Source organism: Lissotriton helveticus, chromosome 9 (assembly GCF_964261635.1).
Source record: "Lissotriton helveticus chromosome 9, aLisHel1.1, whole genome shotgun sequence".
NCBI lineage: Eukaryota > Metazoa > Chordata > Amphibia > Caudata > Salamandridae > Lissotriton > Lissotriton helveticus.
This window is the reverse complement of record NC_136070.1, coordinates 1,077,334,116-1,077,355,943: the sequence shown is the minus strand read 5'-3', so window position 1 is coordinate 1,077,355,943 and position 21,828 is coordinate 1,077,334,116. Positions and strand designations below refer to the sequence as shown.

The 21,828-nt window shown below is 48.3% G+C and overlaps 1 protein-coding gene across 2 annotated transcripts in view; it reads right to left on the bottom strand.

Annotated features, from left to right (window-relative positions):
- DNAH1 (dynein axonemal heavy chain 1) overlaps window positions 1-21,828 on the bottom strand; it is a 1,443,760-nt gene that overhangs the window by 1,025,208 nt on the left and 396,724 nt on the right. For both annotated transcript variants that reach the window (XM_078661462.1, XM_078661463.1), the window contains exon 25: window positions 1,417-1,522. In XM_078661462.1, the coding sequence (XP_078517588.1) occupies window positions 1,417-1,522 (106 nt within the window). The remainder of the gene's footprint in view (window positions 1-1,416; window positions 1,523-21,828) is intronic.

The following is a 21,828-nucleotide window of genomic DNA, read 5'->3' as shown; positions in this document are numbered from 1 at the left end:
TCCTAGCTCTTGGCCAGCTCAGACACAGTGGATAGTGCAGCAAAGACTGAGCCTGTTTACCAAAACAAACTTCTAGCCCAAGATGCTAAAAATAGCACAAAGCTGGTTTAAAAAGAGCCCAATATATAACAACCCGCACAAATCAATATTTACTTACAAAACCAGGAAAAATGTAGCCCAATTGTTTGTGATCTAACCCAATCTGGCAACACTGCCCAAGATGGCTGCCAACACTTCCTGGTTGAAGTGTTGGCGGCCAATCTGATCCCACCATGAGCTCTATGCTTATCCTCCACCGCGATATACAAATGTTTGTTTTCCTTTAATATCGTCAAAACTACTGAACAGATTTACAACAAAATCTATCTTTCTGCCAAATCTGGTGTAATTTCGTCGAGCGGTTCGGGCTGCAGGCATATCTAAAGTCTTTAAGGGAATTAACATGGGAAACTCACTTTTTTTTTTACCCCCAACACTTTTTTCTCAACCCCGGCTTGGCGGATCACCCTGAAACTTCCCATGCACAACAAGACCCAACTTGACACGTTTTTGGAAAATCTCGTGAAGATTTCTCAAACGGTGCCAAAGTTATAGGCACATTAAAAGATGCTTTTTCTAAGGAAACATGGTCCGAGTTCACATATATGCACACACATATATACTCACACACTTACCGTAAATAAGGCATTGTGTGGTAAAGGATTTATGTTAAAGGCATTGCGTGGTAAAACAGAGTTGTAAAGGCTAATTCCCAACCCAGGAGGTATTTTACCAGTGTGTGACACATTTGGGAAGTTGTCAGGTGGAGTGGGAGGGAGAGTGCAACACGGCCTCAAAAGTCCATCAGAAGGAGATGCCAGTCCATCTGACAATCAAAAGTGAAAACATTGCTGCAAGCTGGAGAGATTTCCAAAAACTTGTAATATACAGATTTCTGAGGAGAGGGGACTTTTTGATCACGAAAGAGGTCACACTCCTGTATTTTTAAACATTAAAACACCAGTCAATTCGGTTTCAGTATGGTATAAATTGAGGGCCAGTCTGGCCCGTTTTGCTGATTTCCATGTTGTGACTGATTTCCTGAATTTAGCAACAAACATGGTTGAGGTTCTATTTAACTCTTTACTTTTCACACAATCCAAGTCAAGTTACTCCCTGTTTCTCTAGGTGGGAAAAAATATTGCACTTCGTAATCGTTAATTCATTATCTGGAACCCTACAATTTCCTACATTCTAAAAAATAATGTGATTGCACCAGCCTAGTTCTCTTAAACGTTGTAGATTTTGAATAATGCAATGAATTGATGTGTCGTAATCATTCAAAGTGTCTGATGGTGCTCAACTCAGCCACATACACAGATACTCTCTAAAGTTCATCGAAAACACTAATAGTCACCAAATTTGCAGTAGACTCACTTTAGCAATATTTTCAAAGCACTTGCGCAGATGAGGCTGAACAGCTGTTGGGTCCTTGGTTTGGGACAAAATTTCCAGCAACTCATCATCCGAAAGGAAATAGAACCTGAAAGAAACACATTTCACTTGAAGAAGTGTGAATATCCAAATTAAATATGTGCATTTAGAGCAATCAAAGCGCTGGGGGTCTGGAAAAAGTATAGAATTGTTCAACAACTACTCGTACTTCTAGCTAAATGAAGGAACGAGAGCCCAATAGCCTTTTTGGTAGCAGAAGTGGTATTACACTGACATCACTATTTACTAATTATCTGATTTTTTCATATTTTTATGGATTTTAACCGACAGCTCTCATTTGTGTGCACCAGACATCAAGGCCTATTGCTTGGCTGGACAATTACAATGGCTGTCCTACTGGTTAGTGGGCTTCACTTAAATGAAATTGGCTATACTCCACGTATGTTGAGACTGGGTATGCAGCATAGACTCTTGTTGCCAAGAGTGGTGCGGCCCCCAAGTCTCCCACTTCTACTTCGCAATGCCATCACCTTCTAGAGATGTGCTCTCAGATATGCAAACTTACCACCGTATTATGCCCCTAACATACCACTGGGGTGGGGAGGGGGCACACTCACGCCACTCAGGCTGCTACTTGGGAGACTGAGGGGATCGCAACTATACGGGATCTATTTACTGAGGGAGCACTGATGACCGATCATGACTTCAAACAACTTCATGGGATCCCAAATTCCATTTTCTTGACCCATGCCAACATAGTGAGCTAAGTTATTTTACACTGGTCACCGACAGGTTCTGAACCCGAAACACATTCTCTGATTCAAACCATCTAGGAGATGGGCATTGGTAGATATTTAGTGAAGTGGCTCTATCGGGGACTGCGGGCCCATCTACATACATCTTTAGACCCGTTACAAATGAAATAGGAGGCAGATCTGAACCATGTTTTTCATGCTAAAGAATGGTATTTACCCTCAAGTACGCAAGTGTAGTATCCCCAAATGCCTGCTTCAAATGTATTACATTTTTTCTCTTACACAGAGCTTATTTGACACTGTGGAAACTTTATAGAATCTTCCCCACAGCGTGACCCACCTGCCCTAGATGTACAGCAGACACTGCAGATCTGCTGAAAATGTGTGGGCCTGTCCTTCGCTGTTATTTTATTGGGGGGACATAAAGGAATCACTTTCGACCCTCACAGGGATTACACATTGGGACACAGCTGAACACTGCCTTTTTGGACTATATCCTAAGCCCAAAAATGTTAAAACCATGGCTTGATTTGTTGAACTTGTGCTACTGGTGGCCAAACGACAAACTGCATGACGTTGGAAATCCCCTTGAGTGCCCCATGTCTCGTGTTGGTATGAGGAAGTTCTGCACTGTGCACGGCTGGAAGTTATGCGCTACGAGGGAGGAATATCGCGGTTTACATGCACTGACTGATACATCATTTATTTCTGGCTGCTCACTAGAGTCATTTCTGACTCCTGCTGCTTTTGTTTGCACATGTATTCTGTATATATACTTTGACCCGGTATATCATTAATATTATACTTCTTTGTGTATATTACACCCTTCGCACTTTCAATATAGTATTGCACCGTTAACTACCTCATATTTCTAAAACTCCATATCTCTTCACTCTGTACACCTGTATCTTGTTCTAGTGTATCACTAGTATTACACCTCTAGACTGTCCACTGTTATAAGCTGTACTCTTTTTCCTCTATTTCTGTACTGCACCGACTGCCACCTCATACTTTTATTATTACTATTACTATTTTTATGCTTATTTTATTTTTATTTTTATCTCCCTATATATCTTTTATCTCCCTATATATCTTTCTGTCTCTTTCCTTTGTTGTAAGGTGAACCCATTCCACTCTTCTCCTTGGACTGCACCAATTACCACCTCCTATATTCTGATATTGTTGTATCTTGAGTCTGAATGTGATTATTGTATTTAGATTTTGATTTTGACTATGTTTATATCGACTGCTGAGTCTGATTGTGACTATTGTATTTAGATTTTGATTTTGACTATGTTTATATCGACTGCTCAATAGTATCACGTTTGGCTCCATGTAACGTACTGTTTGCATTTGTTCTCTGTTTTCTGATGCACACGGGTACCACTTTAGTTCATCCTCGCCATCCTAACATGGATCCCATCGGCGAGCAGACTTATAGAATAAACTACCCACCCACACTCACCAAAAAAGCCGCTAAACGCTATAAACACAACTTCCTGAGATCTCACCCTGAAACACCCTTTGCCGACACCTACTTCTCACCGGACAATGGATCCCTGAACACTGACATCATCTTCCACACCACACGCAGAGCTCAATGGAGAAAAACGTTCCACACCTTACTCACAGTCTCCACCACAAGAAAATCCGCTCATGGCCTAACTCTCTCCATCACACCTTCACTACTATTCCCAGGTAGAGCCACCATTACTATTTACAATAACGGGATGGTCCTATCTCAAGCCACAGACAGGAACTTGGAACTACTAGACAACCTGTTCCCCACTTTCAAAGATCACCTCTCCAACCCGCGGTCAGACACTCACATTGCCCTCAGTTCCACCACCCCTGACCTCACCCCTGACCCCATAGCTCCCATCACACATAACACTTCTAACCTAGCACAGCTCCAGGCAGCTGCTACACACTCTGCATTCAGTGACACACCTACCACCCCAGACTTCTCAGCTCCCACCCATAACACCTCTCTCCCAGTTCAGCACCAGGTAACAATCACTCATGCCTCAAACACAGACACAGCTCCTTCCAACTCTCACAACACTCGCACCCCCACCCCTCCTTCCAGACCCAGGACCTCCACACATACCATTAACACGCCTCTCTCCCAGAACATCACAGCCAACATTAACACAGCTAACCTAGTTTCACACCAAAATGACACGCACAAAGACAAATCCCACCCTCTATCCCCCCCATACTCAGCCCCCACCCCCTCTAACTAACTACGCAGAACACACCTCTTCTCTTATTCTAACTCCCCCCCCTCACAACAGGACCACCCCCAATACCATTTCCCCACCCACTCTCAGCCCCCATTATCCTTCCTGCATCCCCAGCTCCACTAACATACACCCATCCTCCACCTTGATCTCTAACATACACCCATCCTCCACTTTGATCTCTCCGCCTACCAACAACGCACACACTCACGACCACACTCATACTCATACCACCAACCTCCTACCCACCTCATCCTCACCCAACACGCCCATACACTCTCCCCCTCCTAATACCATCTCGTACACTAACATAACGGAGTCCTACACCAACATCAGCCCACTACACCGCCTGCACGACAACTCCTTGGTCAGTCAGCCACCCTCGACCTCCACCCCCACCTCCATCACACACCCCACATTGGACTTGATTATGGCCACCCTCATCCAGATTAAAGGAGACATACACAGCATCAAAGATCTACTCTCCACACACCCCGTACATCCCTCACTCACCTCCACCTCCACCCCAAAGATGTCCCCTACCCTACCGGCTGACACTCTCACTCAGCACTCCACACACCGGACCTCAATGCCGGTTCGTAATCGCTACAACCGCCCCCGTCGCCCCTGCAAGCCTTCACCCACCTCCACCTCCCCTCCCAATGAGTCCCGCACCTCTTCGGGTAACTCTCTCACTCGACACTCCCCACACTGGACTTCAATCCCTGCCAGCAATCGCAACAACCGCCCTCGTCGCCCCTGCAACGCTCTTTCGGACCTCGACACACTCACTCTCCTACGTGAGTATGACCCAACCCCCCAAAATAACACATCCACCACACATCTCACCATTCCTACGATACACTCAAATGCCCTTAGACCCCCCTCACTCAACAGCAGAACCTCCAACCCCAATAACCTTAGAAAAGTCCCTCTCTCTCTTGAACCCTCTACCGCCCCCAACACACCCCGTCTCAAATGCACTCTCCTTAACTGCAGATCAGCCTCGAAACATTCCGCCGCCATCGCTGATCTCCTCTTATCGCTGGACCTTGACCTAATCATTCTGACTGAAACTTGGCTAACTGAAGCCTCCTCACCTATAATGGACATTCTGATTCCACCTAATTACCACATAATTAGACTTGACAGGCCAGGCAAAATAGGTGGTGGAATTGCATGCATCCACAGGAACAACCTCTCCGTTCTGAAAGGCAAGTCCACCCCTATAACATCCCCAACATCCTTTGAATACATTTGCCTAGACATTATCAGTGGGGACAAACCGATATGCTCTCTACACTGCATTTACCACCCACCCAGAGACAACCTTACCTTTTCTCAACAAATCATGGATATGATCTCAACCAACTCCGGACGGCAGCTCACCCAAATATACCTTGGCGACTTCAACCTCCACTGGAACGATCACAATGACGCGATGGTAAATAGCCTTAAAAGTTTCCTCAATGCCCTTGACCTCACCCAAATATGCAACAGCCCGACCCACAAGAAAGGCTCCACCCTCGACCTTATCATCTCCAAAGAGGACTCTATCCAACTAGAGTCTATCCAACCTTGTGACTGGTCAGATCACCATACTGTCACATTCTTCATCAATGTAAAAGTTAAATCCAACCCGGCTCAATCCGCTAAGCCCAAAGTCTGGAAAAGAGACCTGAAAAAACTTAACCCAAGCTCTCTGTCTCCTAACAGCTGCAATCTCCTACTACCACCGCCCGGCGTTGAGGACGTTCAATCATTGACTGACCACTACCTCAATGCTATGTCCACAATAATAAATGAGGCGGCACCTATGCAGTTAAAAAGAGTCTCAACTAAAATGTCCAACCCATGGTATAACGGAAGTCTCAATGAGGACAGACGAGACTTGCGAATGGCAGAACGCACCTGGAGATCAGCTCCCTCTGCACTGCACCTAAAAACTCTGAAGAAAAAGAGAAACGCCTATTTCAGGAAAATAAAACGCTCAAAACTAGATTTCTTCAGCCTCCAGCTTGACCAAGCAAAAAACCGTCCGAGAAAACTGTTTGAGCTAATCAAATCACAATCCAAGGAACAACCCCAACCACTCAGCACTGTACGCGAAGCTCCCTCCTGTGAAGACTTCTCCGCTTTCTTTATCCAAAAAACTGACAACATAAAGAGCGATCTCCTCGCGGACGCAAGCCTCTATTCCAAACCTCACTGCATAGCAACCACTGAACCAAAAAACAATGCTACATGGTCATCCTTTGGCACATACTCTGAAGAGGAAATTGGCAAACTGCTCAGCACCTTGAAACCATCCAATCACCTAACAGATCCCCTTCCTGCTAACGCTGTAAAAGACTTTGCCCCTTTGCTTCTCCCACTCTGGACCAGAATTATTAATGGCTCACTTCAACAAGGAACCATACCCGACTCCCTCAAAGTTGGACAAGTCACACCCTTACTAAAGAAACCTACAGCAGACCCCTCTGATCTGAACAATTATCGTCCCATCACTAATATCCCCACTCTCGCCAAACTGCTGGAAAAATGCGTACAACTACAATTGACTAAACACATTGAACAATTTGATCTCCTCAATCCTCATCAATCAGGTTTCCGAGCAGGACACAGTACAGAAACTGCTATGACTCACATAATTGACGACGCACTTCAAATGCTAGACCAAAACGACACATGCCTCCTCATCCTTCTTGATCTCTCTTCAGCATTCGACACCGTTAAACATGAGAACTTACTCGAACTATTAAGCACTAGAATGGGATTATCTGGAACTGTTCTCAAATGGTTCACTTCCTTCCTTCACAACAGATCGCAGAAGTTCAAGAGCAACAATCTGATGTCATCGCCAATACCGGTAACGCTGGGCGTCCCCCAAGGATCCTCTCTATCCCCAACTTTGTTCAACTTAGTGATGGAACCTCTAACCACCTTGCTACAAGCATCCAACTTACACTTTCACATGTACGCCGATGACACCCAACTATATCTCAAATTACAATCCCCCAAAGACATTCTGCTCCTGAACTCAACGATCAGAAGCACCCAATCCTGGCTAGCCGATAATCATCTCAAACTCAATGCTCTGAAAACAGAGTTCCTTCTGATATCACCTCCAGCGAAGATCTCCACCACTCAAAGTTGGCTTAAACACCTTACTGCACTCAATGTCCAACCCACCATCGTGGACTCAGCAAAATCTCTAGGCATAACCCTCGACACCAATCTCAACCTGCAGCAACACATCAACAAGGCTACTAAGGGAGCGAATTTCCAAATCAATACCCTGAGGAAACTTAAAGCATTCCTCTCAGCCAATGACTTCCAAACCGCAGTACAATCACTAGTCATCCCTCGAATAGAATATGGCAGCGTCGCCCTCTGCGGACTCCCGCTAACTACTACCGCACCTCTAAGAGCTTCTCTAAACGCTGCAGCGAGGCTCATAACTGGGTCAAAAAAGCACTCTCATATTACACCTGACTTGAAATCCCTGAACTGGCTGCCTTTTGAAGCCAGAATACATCTGAAAATCGCCTGCATGGCACACAAGGCGATACACCTGAACTCTCCTGGCTACCTCACGCAGAAGTTGACAATTTCTGGCGGCGCTAGAAAAACTAGAGGCACAAACAATCTTCTGCTGAAACCTCGTAGATTCCGGAAGGAAAAAACATATAAACGCTCCTTCTCAGGAATGGCACCCAGAATCTGGAACTCACTCCCCCCCGAAACTAGGCTCATCTCTTCCACTACACTGTTTAAGAAAGAAGTAAAAGCTATCCTCATGGCAAAAAACACCTGAACTGTTAAGTAGGTCACCTTAAGAAAAGGCACCGATCTGTATTATTTGTCTGACCCCCGTTGCACATATGCATTATTTGTATTAGTGATTCACTGATTTACATGCTGGCTGTGCCCTCATTTATTTGTATCGTATGCTCCCCTGACTTAATTGTTTTGATTATGTTCCCTCATGTACCCTTTCTGTGTAAAGCGCTCTGATATCTGCAAAGATCTTGTCCGCGCTATATAAAACTTTCAAAATAAATAAATAAATAAAAATAAATAAATAAATAACCCATAGCAATGCTGTAGGATGACTTACTTGAAAAGTTTCAATCCCAAGGCGACGATGTACATGATCAATATCAGCTCACTGGTGACAGTGCCTTCATGGCTGTCACTTGACATGCCCTAACGCTGTGTGTACAAGACTTACGCCAACTCCTTTGGGAACCTTACTGATGCAGGAGGGTACCACTACCTATATAATTGTCTCAGAGACATGAACTCAGAATGGCAGTTTGGAGATAGGGTTGGAGGGTGAACATTTTTGGAAATGTTTTTTGTTTATTTTCCTTTCCTTTATTTTTGTTTTATTTATTCATGTACAAGTGGTTCTTATGTAGCCTGGAATATATACTACATACTATGTACCATCCATTGACTGTTCAAGTCTATTGCTCATTACCACGAATCATACCTGCCTGTACCACATTGTAAGGTTATATTTATTCTGTACATGTGTTCTTTTGTTACGTTTAAAAAAGAAAAGTACAAAATTAAATGTACACTTGTCTTAATAATTGCACATTAGCCATGTATTCACTTACTACATGCTGTGCTCTATTGACCTTTTGGTCTATGTTCGAACTTTATAAATACAGCCTACACATTTAAACCGAAAATAAGTAGCTAAATTGACATTTCCATTTCTCTACTGAAGATGTATCCGATACATTGTTTAACTTAATACTTTCTCTCCTTAAAATAATGAAAGTTCAACTGCCTTGTAGAAAGTTCAACTGCCTCGTGAGCGCCCATAGAAAGGGGTATCCATACAATGTTATGAATCAGACTTGTTAAGCCGCACTAAGAGACTCTTTTGATAAATAATGTTTTTCCTGAAACCCAGGTATTCTTACCATCTTCCTCCAGCATACACAGCTTTTTTTCATACTTGCGTGGCTAAACTAAAATAAAACAGGTCTTCAATGTTATATCATTTAACTCTGCTAGCCTTATCCCCAGCACACCCTTGCTTAGAACCACTGGAATCATTGAAAGGAACACCCGAAGATCCAATCTCACAGACCTGAGCAACAGCCTGTTGGTGTAGATGCTAAACTCCTGACATGGCTGCGGATCCTTCCAGGTTTCCCAGGTTGGCATTTCACCTTCAGCAGGAAGAATTTTTCAAAAGCGCCAGGAGAGAAATCCTCACCAAACCATTGCAGGCATGATTTTATCATAACGGTGTTAAACCATCATGATTTTGCACAGAAGGCATAAAATGCAGGACCACCTAAATGAAGGACTAGTGAGGTTCCTTATATTCAAACTTGTCAGTGGTATTAGTTGAACGCGGGGTTCGTGAAGCCAAAAAAGAGGAGAAACCTTATGGTAGAGAAGACCCTTTCTGAGGCAAATGATTATTGTGGCAACATTATAGAGTATCATGGAAGTCATTTAAGTTTCAGTTGGTTCAGGTGGGCCAGGTGGTTGGAGCATATTTAAGATCACAGCCTGGCAAGGATTTCTATGATGATACACTTTCAGTGGGGCTGAATGCCAAGCGGAGGTCGTTTTTTTTCCTCCAATCACAATATTTTTTTACTCTTCACATACTCCATGAGTATGGTGAAAAAATAACCCTGATGTGCAAGGAGTTCTCCCTGAGGACGACATTGATTGCTTGTTTTCCTTGTCTCAGACCACTACGCGATTCATGGCGGACCGGGGCAGGGAAATTATGCATTGGGGAAGCTGCTTTAACTAGTCCTAAGATATTGCTTGGCTCGCACACATGGTGAATGGACAGCAGCAGTGATACAAAAGTGTGCATATGCATACTTGAATACAAACAATGAGATTCTATCCTGTTTTTCTTATTTTTAATTTTACTGTGATCAGTTAAAAAGCTGTTCCCTAGAAATGTAAGGGAGAAGCACTATGTGTTTTTAAAATACCCCTCACACACTATGAATCCCATAGTGTCATGCTTTATCATAGGGGTCTTCCCGTCCCTCTACGGGGCGGGCGTGCTACGACCTATGACTACGCGGGAGCACTTGTTTTTATGTGAATAGACTATGTGTGTGGTGGATTGTGAGAGTGGTAGGGACAGTGCTAGTTACAAAAAAGTTAAAAATGTCCTGGCTAGTGGAAACAATCCATTTTATTCAGTTCCCTAGCTGGAAACCTTAAAATGGGGAAAGAAATAAGTAGGGGGTAGATCTTACTCCCTACTTGGTCGACATGTTTCGAAAGCAGTCCCCACTACTTTACTCACCAGGACCTAAATACGATCCTTACTACACTCTGGGATACTGATGTATATATAAGGTATGCCTATTATCTCACGTTGACTGACCGCAAAAATAGGCTGGTCAGTTTGATGTGCCGGCTTTCACGTAAGTCAGACTTTTGCCGAGTCTTTAAATCCCTGGCTAACCAACCCCCACCCGCCCACCCCACTCCTAAGAAACGAGTCTTGTTTTATAAAGTCACCCAACTCCACCTGTGATATTTTATTTTATTTTAGAGTGAAAACAAATTATTTATAAATGGAACCCTCCCCCCCGGCGCTGGCTAATGTATCACATGTATTGAAAAAAAGTGTATGTATTCTCTTCAATCCTAACTGAAACGATTGTCGAAATCATATATTTGTGTGTCAATTGTTAAATACCATCGTATCGCGTGTGTATATGAATGTATGCCGGCCAGTAGAGGCGTGTGTGTGAATAAGTGTCCAGTCTAGTTCTAAAAGGACAAATGGGGGTGGGGTCGCACACTACTTACACACCGGCGGGATGGCGAAGACAGCGAAGATAGCAGAAGATCGAAAGATGATGCATCGCAAATAATTTACTACATTGACCAGAGTCCTTAGGGGCGACACCGCCGGTGTGTGAGTAGTGTGCGACCCCACCCCTATTTGTAACTTTAAAATACCCGTGAGCAGTGGGCTGACGAGCCTGGGATCCCGCACCTACGCGCCTGAGTGGTACTATACCTGGCAGATATTGGCAGCCATCGGCAACCCCAGTACACGGCCTATCCCTGCTGACGAGGGGTGATACCCCGAAACACGTGTCCAGGGTAACCCTGGGCGGGCGGCTACGTTCCGTGCACGGAGTGTGCATAGTGCCGGCTTCTACGCATTTTGCGTAGCAGGCGTAGAATCCGGCACTATGCACGCTCCGCAGACGGAGCGTAGCTGGCCGCCACCCGCCTCCCTCCCGCCCTCCCTAAATACTTTAAATTAAAAGTGTAAAATAATTAAAAGGCACTTACCTTGCCCGCCGCTGCCCGCCGCGTCCCCGGGGCTCGCTATCTTCATGGCTTCCGTCTTGTGTATCTAATGCGCATGCGCGAGCGGCCGCGCATGCGCATTTCTCACGAGAAATGCGCATGCGCGGTCGCCCGCGCATGCGCATTAGATACACAAGACGGAAGCCATGAAGATAGCGAGCCCCGGGGACGCGGCGGGCAGCGGCGGGCAAGGTAAGTGCCTTTTAATTCTTTTACACTTTTAATTTAAAGTATTTAGGGAGGGCGGGAGGGAGGCCTGCGGTGCGTAGTGGGGCTACGCGGAGTGCGGAGTTGGGCGTAGTTTCTCGCCCACTTCACGTAGCTCCACGAAGCCCCACTACGCCCACTACGCCCAGGGTTAGTCCAGGGATGGCGAAGACAGCGAAGATAGCAGAAGATCGAAAGATGATGCATCGCGAATACTTTACTACATTGACCAGAGTCCTTCGGGGCGACACCGCAGGTGTGTGAGTAGTGTGCGACCCCACCCCCTTTTGTAACTTTAAAGCTCCCGTGAGCAGTGGGCTGACGAGCCTGGGATCCCGCACGTACGCGCCTGAGTGGTACTATACCTGGCATATATTGGCAGCCATCGGCAACCCCATTACACGGCCTATCCCTGCTGATGAGGGGTGATACCCCGAAACACGTGTCCAGGGATGGCGAAGACAGCGAAGATAGCAGAAAATCGAAAGATGATGCATCACGAATACTTTACTACATTGACCAGAGTCCTTAGGGGCGACACCGCCGGTGTGTGAGTAGTGTGCGACCCCACCCCCATTTGTAACTTTAAAGCTCCCGTGAGCAGTGGACTGACGAGCCTGGGATCCTGCACCTACGCGCCTGAGTGGTACTATACCTGGCAGATATTGGCAGCCATCGGTAACCCCAGTACACGGCCTATCCCTGCTGACGAGGGGTGATCCCCCGAAACACGTGTCCAGGGATGGCGAAGACAGCGAAGATAGCAGAAGATCGAAAGATGATGCATCGCGAATACTTTACTACATTGACCAGAGTCCTTAGGGGCGACACCGCCGGTGTGTGAGTAGTGTGCGACCCCACCCCCATTTGTAACTTTAAAGCTCCCGTGAGCAGTGGGCTGACGAGCCTGGGACCCCGCACCTACGCGCCTGAGTGGTACTATACCTGGCAGATATTGGCAGCCATCGGCAACCCCAGTACACGGCCTATCCATGCTGACGAGGGGTGATACCCCGAAACACGTGTCCAGGGATGGCGAAGACAGCGAAGATAGCACGAGATCGAAAGATGATGCATCGCGAATACTTTACTACATTGACCAGAGTCCTTAGAGGAGACACCGTTGGTGTGTGAGTAGTGTGCGACCCCACCCCCATTTGTAACTTTAAAGCTCCCGTGAGCAGTGGGCTGACGAGCCTGGGATCCCGCACCTACGCGCCTGAGTGGTACTATACCTGGCAGATATTGGCAGCCATCGGGAACCCCAGTACACAGCCTATCCCTGCTGACGAGGGGTGATACCCCGAAACACGTGTCCAGGGATGGCGAAGACAGCGAACATAGCAGAAGATCGAAAGATGATGCATCGCGAATACTTTACTACATTGACCAGAGTCCTTAGGGGCGACACCGCCGGTGTGTGAGTAGTGTGCGACCCCACCCCCATTTGTAACTTTAAAGCTCCCGTGAGCAGTGGGCTGACGAGCCTGGGATCCCGCACCTACGCGCCTGAGTGGTACTATACCTGGCAGATATTGGCAGCCATCGGGAACCCCAGTACACAGCCTATCCCTGCTGACGAGGGGTGATACCCCGAAACACGTGTCCAGGGATGGCGAAGACAGCGAACATAGCAGAAGATCGAAAGATGATGCATCGCGAATACTTTACTACATTGACCAGAGTCCTTAGGGGCGACACCGCCGGTGTGTGAGTAGTGTGCGACCCCACCCCCATTTGTAACTTTAAAGCTCCCGTGAGCAGTGGGCTGACGAGCCTGGGATCCCGCACCTACACGCCTGAGTGGTACTATACCTGGCAGATATTGGCAGCCATCGGCAACCCCAGTACACGGCCTATCCCTGCTGACGAGGGGTGATACCCCGAAACACGTGTCCAGGGATGGCGAAGACAGCGAAAATAGCAGAAGATCGAAAGATGATGCATCGCGAATACTGCACTACATTGACCAGAGTCCTTAGGGGCGACACCGCCGGTGTGTGAGTAGTGTGCGACCCCACCCCCATTTGTAACTTTAAAGCTCCCGTGAGCAGTGGGCTGACGAGCCTGGGATCCCGCACCTACGTGCCTGAGTGGTACTATACCTGGCAGATATTGGCAGCCATCGGCAACCCCAGTACACGGCCTATCCCTGCTGACGAGGGGTGATACCCCGAAACACGTGTCCAGGGATGGCGAAGACAGCGAAGATAGCAGAAGATCGAAAGATGATGCATCACGAATACTTTACTACATTGGCCAGACTCCTTAGGGGCGACCCCGCCGGTGTGTGAGTAGTGTGCGACCCCACCCCCATTTGTAACTTTAAAGCTCCCGTGAGCAGTGGGCTGACGAGCCTGGGATCCCGCACCTACGCGCCTGAGTGGTGCTATACCTGGCAGATATTGGCAGCCATCGGCAACCCCAGTACACGGCCTATCCCTGCTGACGAGGGGTGATACCCCGAAACACGTGTCCAGGGATGGCGAAGACAGCGAAGATAGCAGAAGATCGAAAGATGATGCATCGCGAATACTTTACTACATTGACCAGAGTCCTTAGGGGCGACACCGCCGGTGTGTGAGTAGTGTGCGACCCCACCCCCATTTGTAACTTTAAAGCTCCCGTGAGCAGTGGGCTGACGAGCCTGGGATCCCGCACCTACGCGCCTGAGTGGTACTATACCTGGCAGATATTGGCAGCCATCGGCAACCCCAGTACACGGCCTATCCCTGCTGACGAGGGGTGATACCCCGAAACACGTGTCCAGGCATGGCGAAGACAGCGAAGATAGCAGAAGATCGAAAGATGATGCATCGCGAATACTTTACTACATTGACCAGAGTCCTTAGGGGCGACACCGCCGGTGTGTGAGTAGTGTGCGACCCCACCCCCGTTTGTAACTTTAAAGCTCCCGTGAGCAGTGGGCTGACGAGCCTGGGATCCCGCACCTACGCGCCTGAGTGGTACTATACCTGGCAGATATTGGCAGCCATCGGCAACCCCAGTACACGGCCTATCCCTGCTGACGAGGGGTGATACCCCGAAACAGGTGTCCAGGGATGGCGAAGACAGCGAAGATAGCGGAAGATCGAAAGATGATGCATCGCGAATACTTTACTACATTGACCAGAGTCCCTAGGGCGACACCGCCGGTGTGTGAGTAGTGTGCGACCCCACCCCCATTTGGAGTTCTAAAAGGAAATGCCCTTCTCATCATTCAATTCACATGAATGAACGGCTGTATTTACAGCCCAAAAAATGAACTGAGAAAAATATATCACAGTTTTGAAAATTTAAAAAAAAATCTTTCTAAGCACATCTTAAGTACTAGTCCACACTATGATGATGTGTTATGCAATAACAACCAGTTGGTTGTATATTTATGTGTTATTTGTCTCTCTCTCCCTTTTTTTCACAGGTACCAATTTGGTAATTTTTTAGGGGTCAATCACCCCCTTTTTTCCAAACTGACCAGCCTATTTTTGCGTTCAGTCAACGTGAGATAATAGGCATACTATATATCCACATCAGTATCCCAGAGTGTGGTAGGGATCGTATTTGGGTCCTGATGAGTAAAGCAGTGGGGACTGCTTTCGAAACATGTCGACCAAGTAGGGAGTAAGATCTACCCCCTACTTATTTCTTTCCCTATTTTAAGGTTTCCAGCTAGGGAACTGAATAACATTTATTTTTTCCACTAGCCAGGAAATGTATAACTTTTTTGTAACTAGCACTTTCCCTACCACTCTCACAATCCACCCCACACATAGTCTATTCACATAAAAACAAGTGCTCCTGAGTAGTCGTAGCTCGTAGCACGCCCCGTAGAGGGACGGGAAGACCCCTATGATGAAGCATGACACTATGGGATTCATAGTGTGTGAGGGGTATTTAAAAAACACATAGTGCTTCTCCCTTACATTTCTAGGGAACAGCTTTTTCACTGATCACAGTAAAATTAAAAATGAGAAAAACAGGATAGAATCTCATTGTTTGTATACAGTCTGACTGGAGGAAGATTCTATCCATTAGAAACCTCTATCCTCCCTCTCGTTGTTGTTTTGATATGCATACTTGAAGACTACCCATATGGACGACTGTAACCGAGGAGATAACCACCACACCAGCTGCTGCATTCTGGGCCGCCCTGCTGCCCTCAGATATCCTGCTCCTCATGCACTCAACAGTTTCTTGTAGGGATGGTGTGTGTGGTGGCCTCGTGGTAGGGGAAGAATAACACCTATGCCTCTCCATGCGTTGAGCGACCCTTTCCATGTGGAGTTACATGTTAAGCACCTAAACACCATCACTCAAATGCATAAATAAGGGGAGGAGATGTGGCGCAGGGGCTAGAGCTACAGACTTTGGAACATGGGGAACAGGTTTGAATCTTGGTTGCAACTCAACATCATGCAATTCTGGGTAGATCACTTAATCGTTCTGAGCCTAACAAAATGGGGAGAATGTGTAGCCTGGTTCTGCTGTAAAGTACTCCAATGTCAGGGTTGTGCCATAAAAATGCAGGACACAGCAAACACCAAATGACTGTCCTTACTGTATGTATGCTGACTGTGGATTGCACCACAATGTGAATGGCCCTTCTAGACAAGAATGGTATAAAGGAGCCGACCCAAAGCCTCGCTATATACATGTATGTTATATTTTGATGTATTTATTTTACTTCATTACAAAGGATTTGGCAAAACACCCAAGGGTTTTTTTTCCACCAGACTCAAACATGGCAAAAGAAAAAGAGCACGGTGCCCATCAAGCACACCTAATTCACTGTCTGCTGTAGAACCGATTAACTTTAGTTGGCATTGCCTGGTTGCTGAGGTCTGTCCAACAGAAATTATTTGAGAAAGGATATAAACTGTCTACAGTCACCCTTGAAATAACCTTGGGCCCTTATCCTTTTCTTTAATCATTCTCCAATTCAATTGATCTGTGAGAAAATGTTATAAAGATAAAAGAGGTGCACTGCTGATTGTAACCTTGCTATGACTAGTCTTTTGACATTTCAGTACGATATTTTGTATGGATGTAAATCAGAAGTCATCAATACTAAAAAATCACTACAAATATAAAAAAAAAAAAGAATAAGAGAGGTGAGATCAATAGACATCCCAAACGTGTCGCCTCTTGCCTCTTTTCTATGTGTTTATGTTTAGGGCACTTCTAAAGCCCACGATTACCAATGCTTCTTTGCACTAACCAATCCCAGATACCACAAGGAGGAATTACCATCAATCAAAGGCAGTTTAAACGTTTTTTTTTTTCACAACAAAGTTTTATTTAATGATCAGAGAGAGGCATATATGTGGCTCTCCACAGTCAGGAGAGTGCCACCAAATATCAAGACAGGTTTCTTTAGCATGTACAAATCTCAAATAATCATACGAGTAATGCAAACCCCCCTCCCGCCCTCCACCCCCATCCCCAACCACCCAACTTCCCAACTACCCACCCCTTATCCCTCCCTAACCCGTTACACGTGATCATAGTAAACCTTCATCACTTGGTCTCAATGTGTCCGGTACCGTGTACCACCTTAGGTCTGCGGGCCACTCGCCTCCTGCCATTCATCCTCCTGTACCATCGGGGGGTCTAGGAACAGTCCCCTATACTCCGCCCACCTTCTCCAGATCTTATAATGCTTACGGGGGCATCCCCTGGCCTCAAACACCGGGCGCTCCAGCCCCATAAAGTAGTCTAAGCCAGCCTTCCAAGCACATAGTGGGGGGGCTCGCACTCCCTTCCATGCCCGTGCCAGGTCCCTCTTGGCCACCACCAGTCCCAGCAGTAAGAGGTGGCGCTTGTATATATTCCCCCCTACACCCTCTAGGACATGAAGAATCCCTAATCGAGGGGTGCGGGGCAGGTCCCTTCCCAGTACTTCAGACAGACAATTCCAGACACCACTCCAAAATCTGGTAAGACCGACACAGGACCACACAGTATGCAACAGCGTACCTCTTTCAGTTCCACAGCGCAGGCACTCTGGGGACCCAATCAGGCCCGCCTTCCACAAACGCTCCCGGGTGTAGTAGGCCCTGTGTAGGTATTTGAATTGGATGAGGCGGAGTCGCATCGCGATGGCAGCCTCTCGCGGGGACTCCAGCGCCTCCCTCCAATCATCCTCGTCCAAGGGTCCAATATCCTTCTCCCAGGCATCTTTAAGGGGAAGTAGGGAGGAGGAACAGTGGGTGACGAGTGTTTGATAGATTCGGGATACCCTTCTTATCGCCGAGGTCACCCATGAAGATTTTCGCCTCCACCGGACTGAATTCCGGTAGCGACTCCAAGCCGGCAATGTTAGGTGCCAGCGCATGGCGAAATTGGAGATAGCGATAGAATTGGGTCGTGGGCATATGGAACTCAGTTTGGAGCTCCTGAAATGATTTCAAGGTGACCCCGGACAGTACATGTCCCAGTGACGAGATCCCGATGGCATCCCATCCACTGAACCCAGTTAAAGAGGCCAACCCGGGAAGTCGTCCATTCTGCCACAGCGGGGTCTCCGCCGTAAGCCTGCCCCACCAGCCCATACGACGCAGCGCTTGTCGCCACACAGCAAAAACCACACGTGTGACACACGGGAGCTTTCTTCGTATTTTGGCCGAGTATAAAATGGTGTGTAGCGTGGAGTCACCCATCAGGGAGCGCTCCAGGGCATAAGCCGGGTCACCCCTATCTCCATACCACCATTCATTAAGTACAAGTAGTTGGGAGGCCTGATAATAAGACAGGATATCCGATGTGGCCAAGCCACCACAATATGTGGAGAGGAAGCAGGTCCGCAGCGCCACCCTGGCGGCACCTCCAGCCCACAGGAAGCGACCCAGGACCGAATTAACTTGCCGAAACCACTGGGGAGCGATAGGGTGTGGGTGATTCTGTAGTTGGTATAGGAGGCGCGGAAGTGCGACCATCTTGAAGATCGCAGATCGACCAAAGATAGTAAGGGGCATTCGGGACCACGTCTTAACATCTGTCTGAACCCTCTCCCATACCGGGACCACATTGCGTTCCCAAGCAACAGCCGCGGAGTCGGAGAGGAACACTCCCAGATACTTCAAGCCCCCTACAGCTACCTGCAACTCCGACGCCCAGGAGTCTGCCACACTCCTGCCACCCAACACCCACAACGTGGATTTACGCGGGTTGAGATAGAGGCCCGACACCTCACCGAAGACACGCATAATCTCCAAGACTCGAGGGCCCGATCTGTTTAAGTCCGTAAGGAAGAAGAGGACATCATCTGCATATAGTGCAATTCTATCCGTGGGGGCACTGCCCCATTCAAAGCCCCGCAGTTGTGCGTCAATACGCACCCAGGAGGCCAGGGGCTCCATAGCAAGCGCAAATAAATACGGGGAGAGCGGGCACCCCTGGCGAGTCCCCCTGCCGATGGAGAATTTCTCCGATATCGCACCGGAGATACGGACAGATGCCGTGATGTCCGTGTACAGGAGTTTGATGTATGAAATAAACACCGGGCCCAGATTGAGGCGAGGCAGGAGAGCGAACAGGTACGTCCAGCTGACTGAGTCGAACGCTCTGTCGATATCCGCCAGGAGGAGAGCTGCCCCCTCCCCCGTGTCACCAACTGCATCGATCGCCGCCTGCGCCCGCCTAATATTGTGCCGCGTCGACCTATGTGGCATGAAGCCGGCCTGGTCCGGATGGACCAAGTCGGTCACATATGGGAGAAGGCGGTTCGCCAAGGCCTTAGCCAGCAGTTTAGCCTCGATATTCAGCAAGGATATCGGGCGATATGAGTCCTGTCTGTCCGGGGGCCTGCCGGGCTTTTGGAAGACCACAACCTCGGCGTGTCGCCAGTCAGCGGGCAGTCTACCCTGCGACCGAGCCGCCTCCAGCGCACGGAGGTAATGGGGCCCTAATTGGAGTTGGAATCGTTTGTAAAATTCGCTCGGGAAGCCACTTGGCCCCGGTGCCTTCCCCGTGTTGAGCTGTCCTAACGCTTCTCCCAATTCTTCCGCCGTCAGGGGAAGGTCCAGCGCTGCCCTGGTCGCGTCAGAAACCGCCTTCGGTGGCAAATCTCCAATGAATTTATCTATCGCGTCCGCCAATAGACAGTCCCGCGGCGCGTAGAGGTCCTTATAATACTGGGCAAAGTTCGCCGCCAGCGCCTCCGGATCCATGATCGCCACTCCATCCCCATTAGTAAGACCCGGCAGCGAGTGCGGCTGGATAGTATATTGGCACAACCTATGAAGCATGGTACAAGACTTATCGCCCCACTGATAGACTCTACTGCGCGTGGCCAGCCATGCTTGCCTCGCCTCATCAATCAGCACAGACGCATACGACTGTTGCGCCTGCAGGAGCAACCTCAACGCAACATCATCACCCCCACCCCGGCATTGTTCGTCTAGAGTGTCCACCCGTGCAGCTGCCGCAGTGATGGCCTCTCTACGCTCCCGACGGGCCGCCGCACACCAAGCAATATCTATCCCCCTAATCGTGGGCTTCATGGCCTCCCAGACTACCACTGCATCTATATCGTCCACTAGATTCTCCTGCCAGTAATGTGCAATCGCACCCCGCATGTGTTGGACGAAGCCGGCCTGCTGAAGGTGCCACGAGGACATCCTCCACCGGAACGGCTGACGTTTCGTAAGCAGTTCAATCCTGACAGCCACCGGAGAGTGGTCCGAGAGCCCTCTAGGCAGGATCCCAGCCTCCCGTACCCTATCCAGGGACGCGCGGGGCACAAAAACGTAGTCCAGGCGCGAAAAGGAACCATGTACATCCGACACGTAGGTGTACTCACGGGCCTTGGGATGCATATGCCGCCAAACATCAACCCAGCCCATTCCCTCCACCATCGCATTCAACCGGGTAGGGGCAGCAGTTGTCGAAGCCCCCTGCGTTCGCCGACGATACACACACACATCCATCACCTCATTCCAATCACCCCCCAACACCGCCAAGGACTCAGGGATCTCCGCCCACACCGCAAACAATTTCTCGGACAAGGACCACTGCAAAGGCGGAGGGGCATAGACACTCCCAAAAACCACAGGTTCAGCACCCACCATCCCCTTGACGAAAACATATCGACCCTGCGGGTCTATCCATTGTTTCTCATGTACATAGGCCAATCTGCGATGCACCAACACAGCAACTCCCCTGGACCCCCTGGAAAAACCGGCATGATAGACCTGTTGGTAACCAAACCTCTGCAGGCTAAGCACCTTCGTCCCCAGCATGTGCGTTTCCTGCAACAGTAGTACATCAGCCACCTCCCTCTTCCCCCATCTCAGAATTGCCCCCCGTTTGATCTTGTCAAGCATCCCCCTGACATTCCAAGTTATCACACGCATGGACTCCTTAGGGAGCCCTTGAATCGATGTATCAGCCATCGTCAAAGGTAGCAATCGTGGCAGAACCCTGGCGCCACACCCAGGCACACAGCACCGTCATAAGCAAAGTATCAAAAATCACGTGCAATCCCCCCGTCGACCCTCGAACCCCCAAAAAACAACAGCGGCAGTCCCTCCGCCCAACGTGCCCCAACCCATACCCCCCCCACAACCACCCCACCCCTACCCCCTGCCCACCACCCCTATACCTCATGGAACACTGAAGTCTCTGTCGCGGCATGGGCAACCTCGGGCCCAAAACAGAGCGTCCAAGGCCAACCATACCAATGGATCCCAACTACACCCGGGAACTATCGAAACTCCCCCCCCTTCCCCTATACAACTCCCACTGACGTAGGAGGCAGGTAGCCCCTAAACCAGAGCACCCCGAACCCCACCGCACAACCCCACACACAGCACAACAAGAATCTAGCCTTAGTAGTATACTCAGCAGTCAATCTTCGG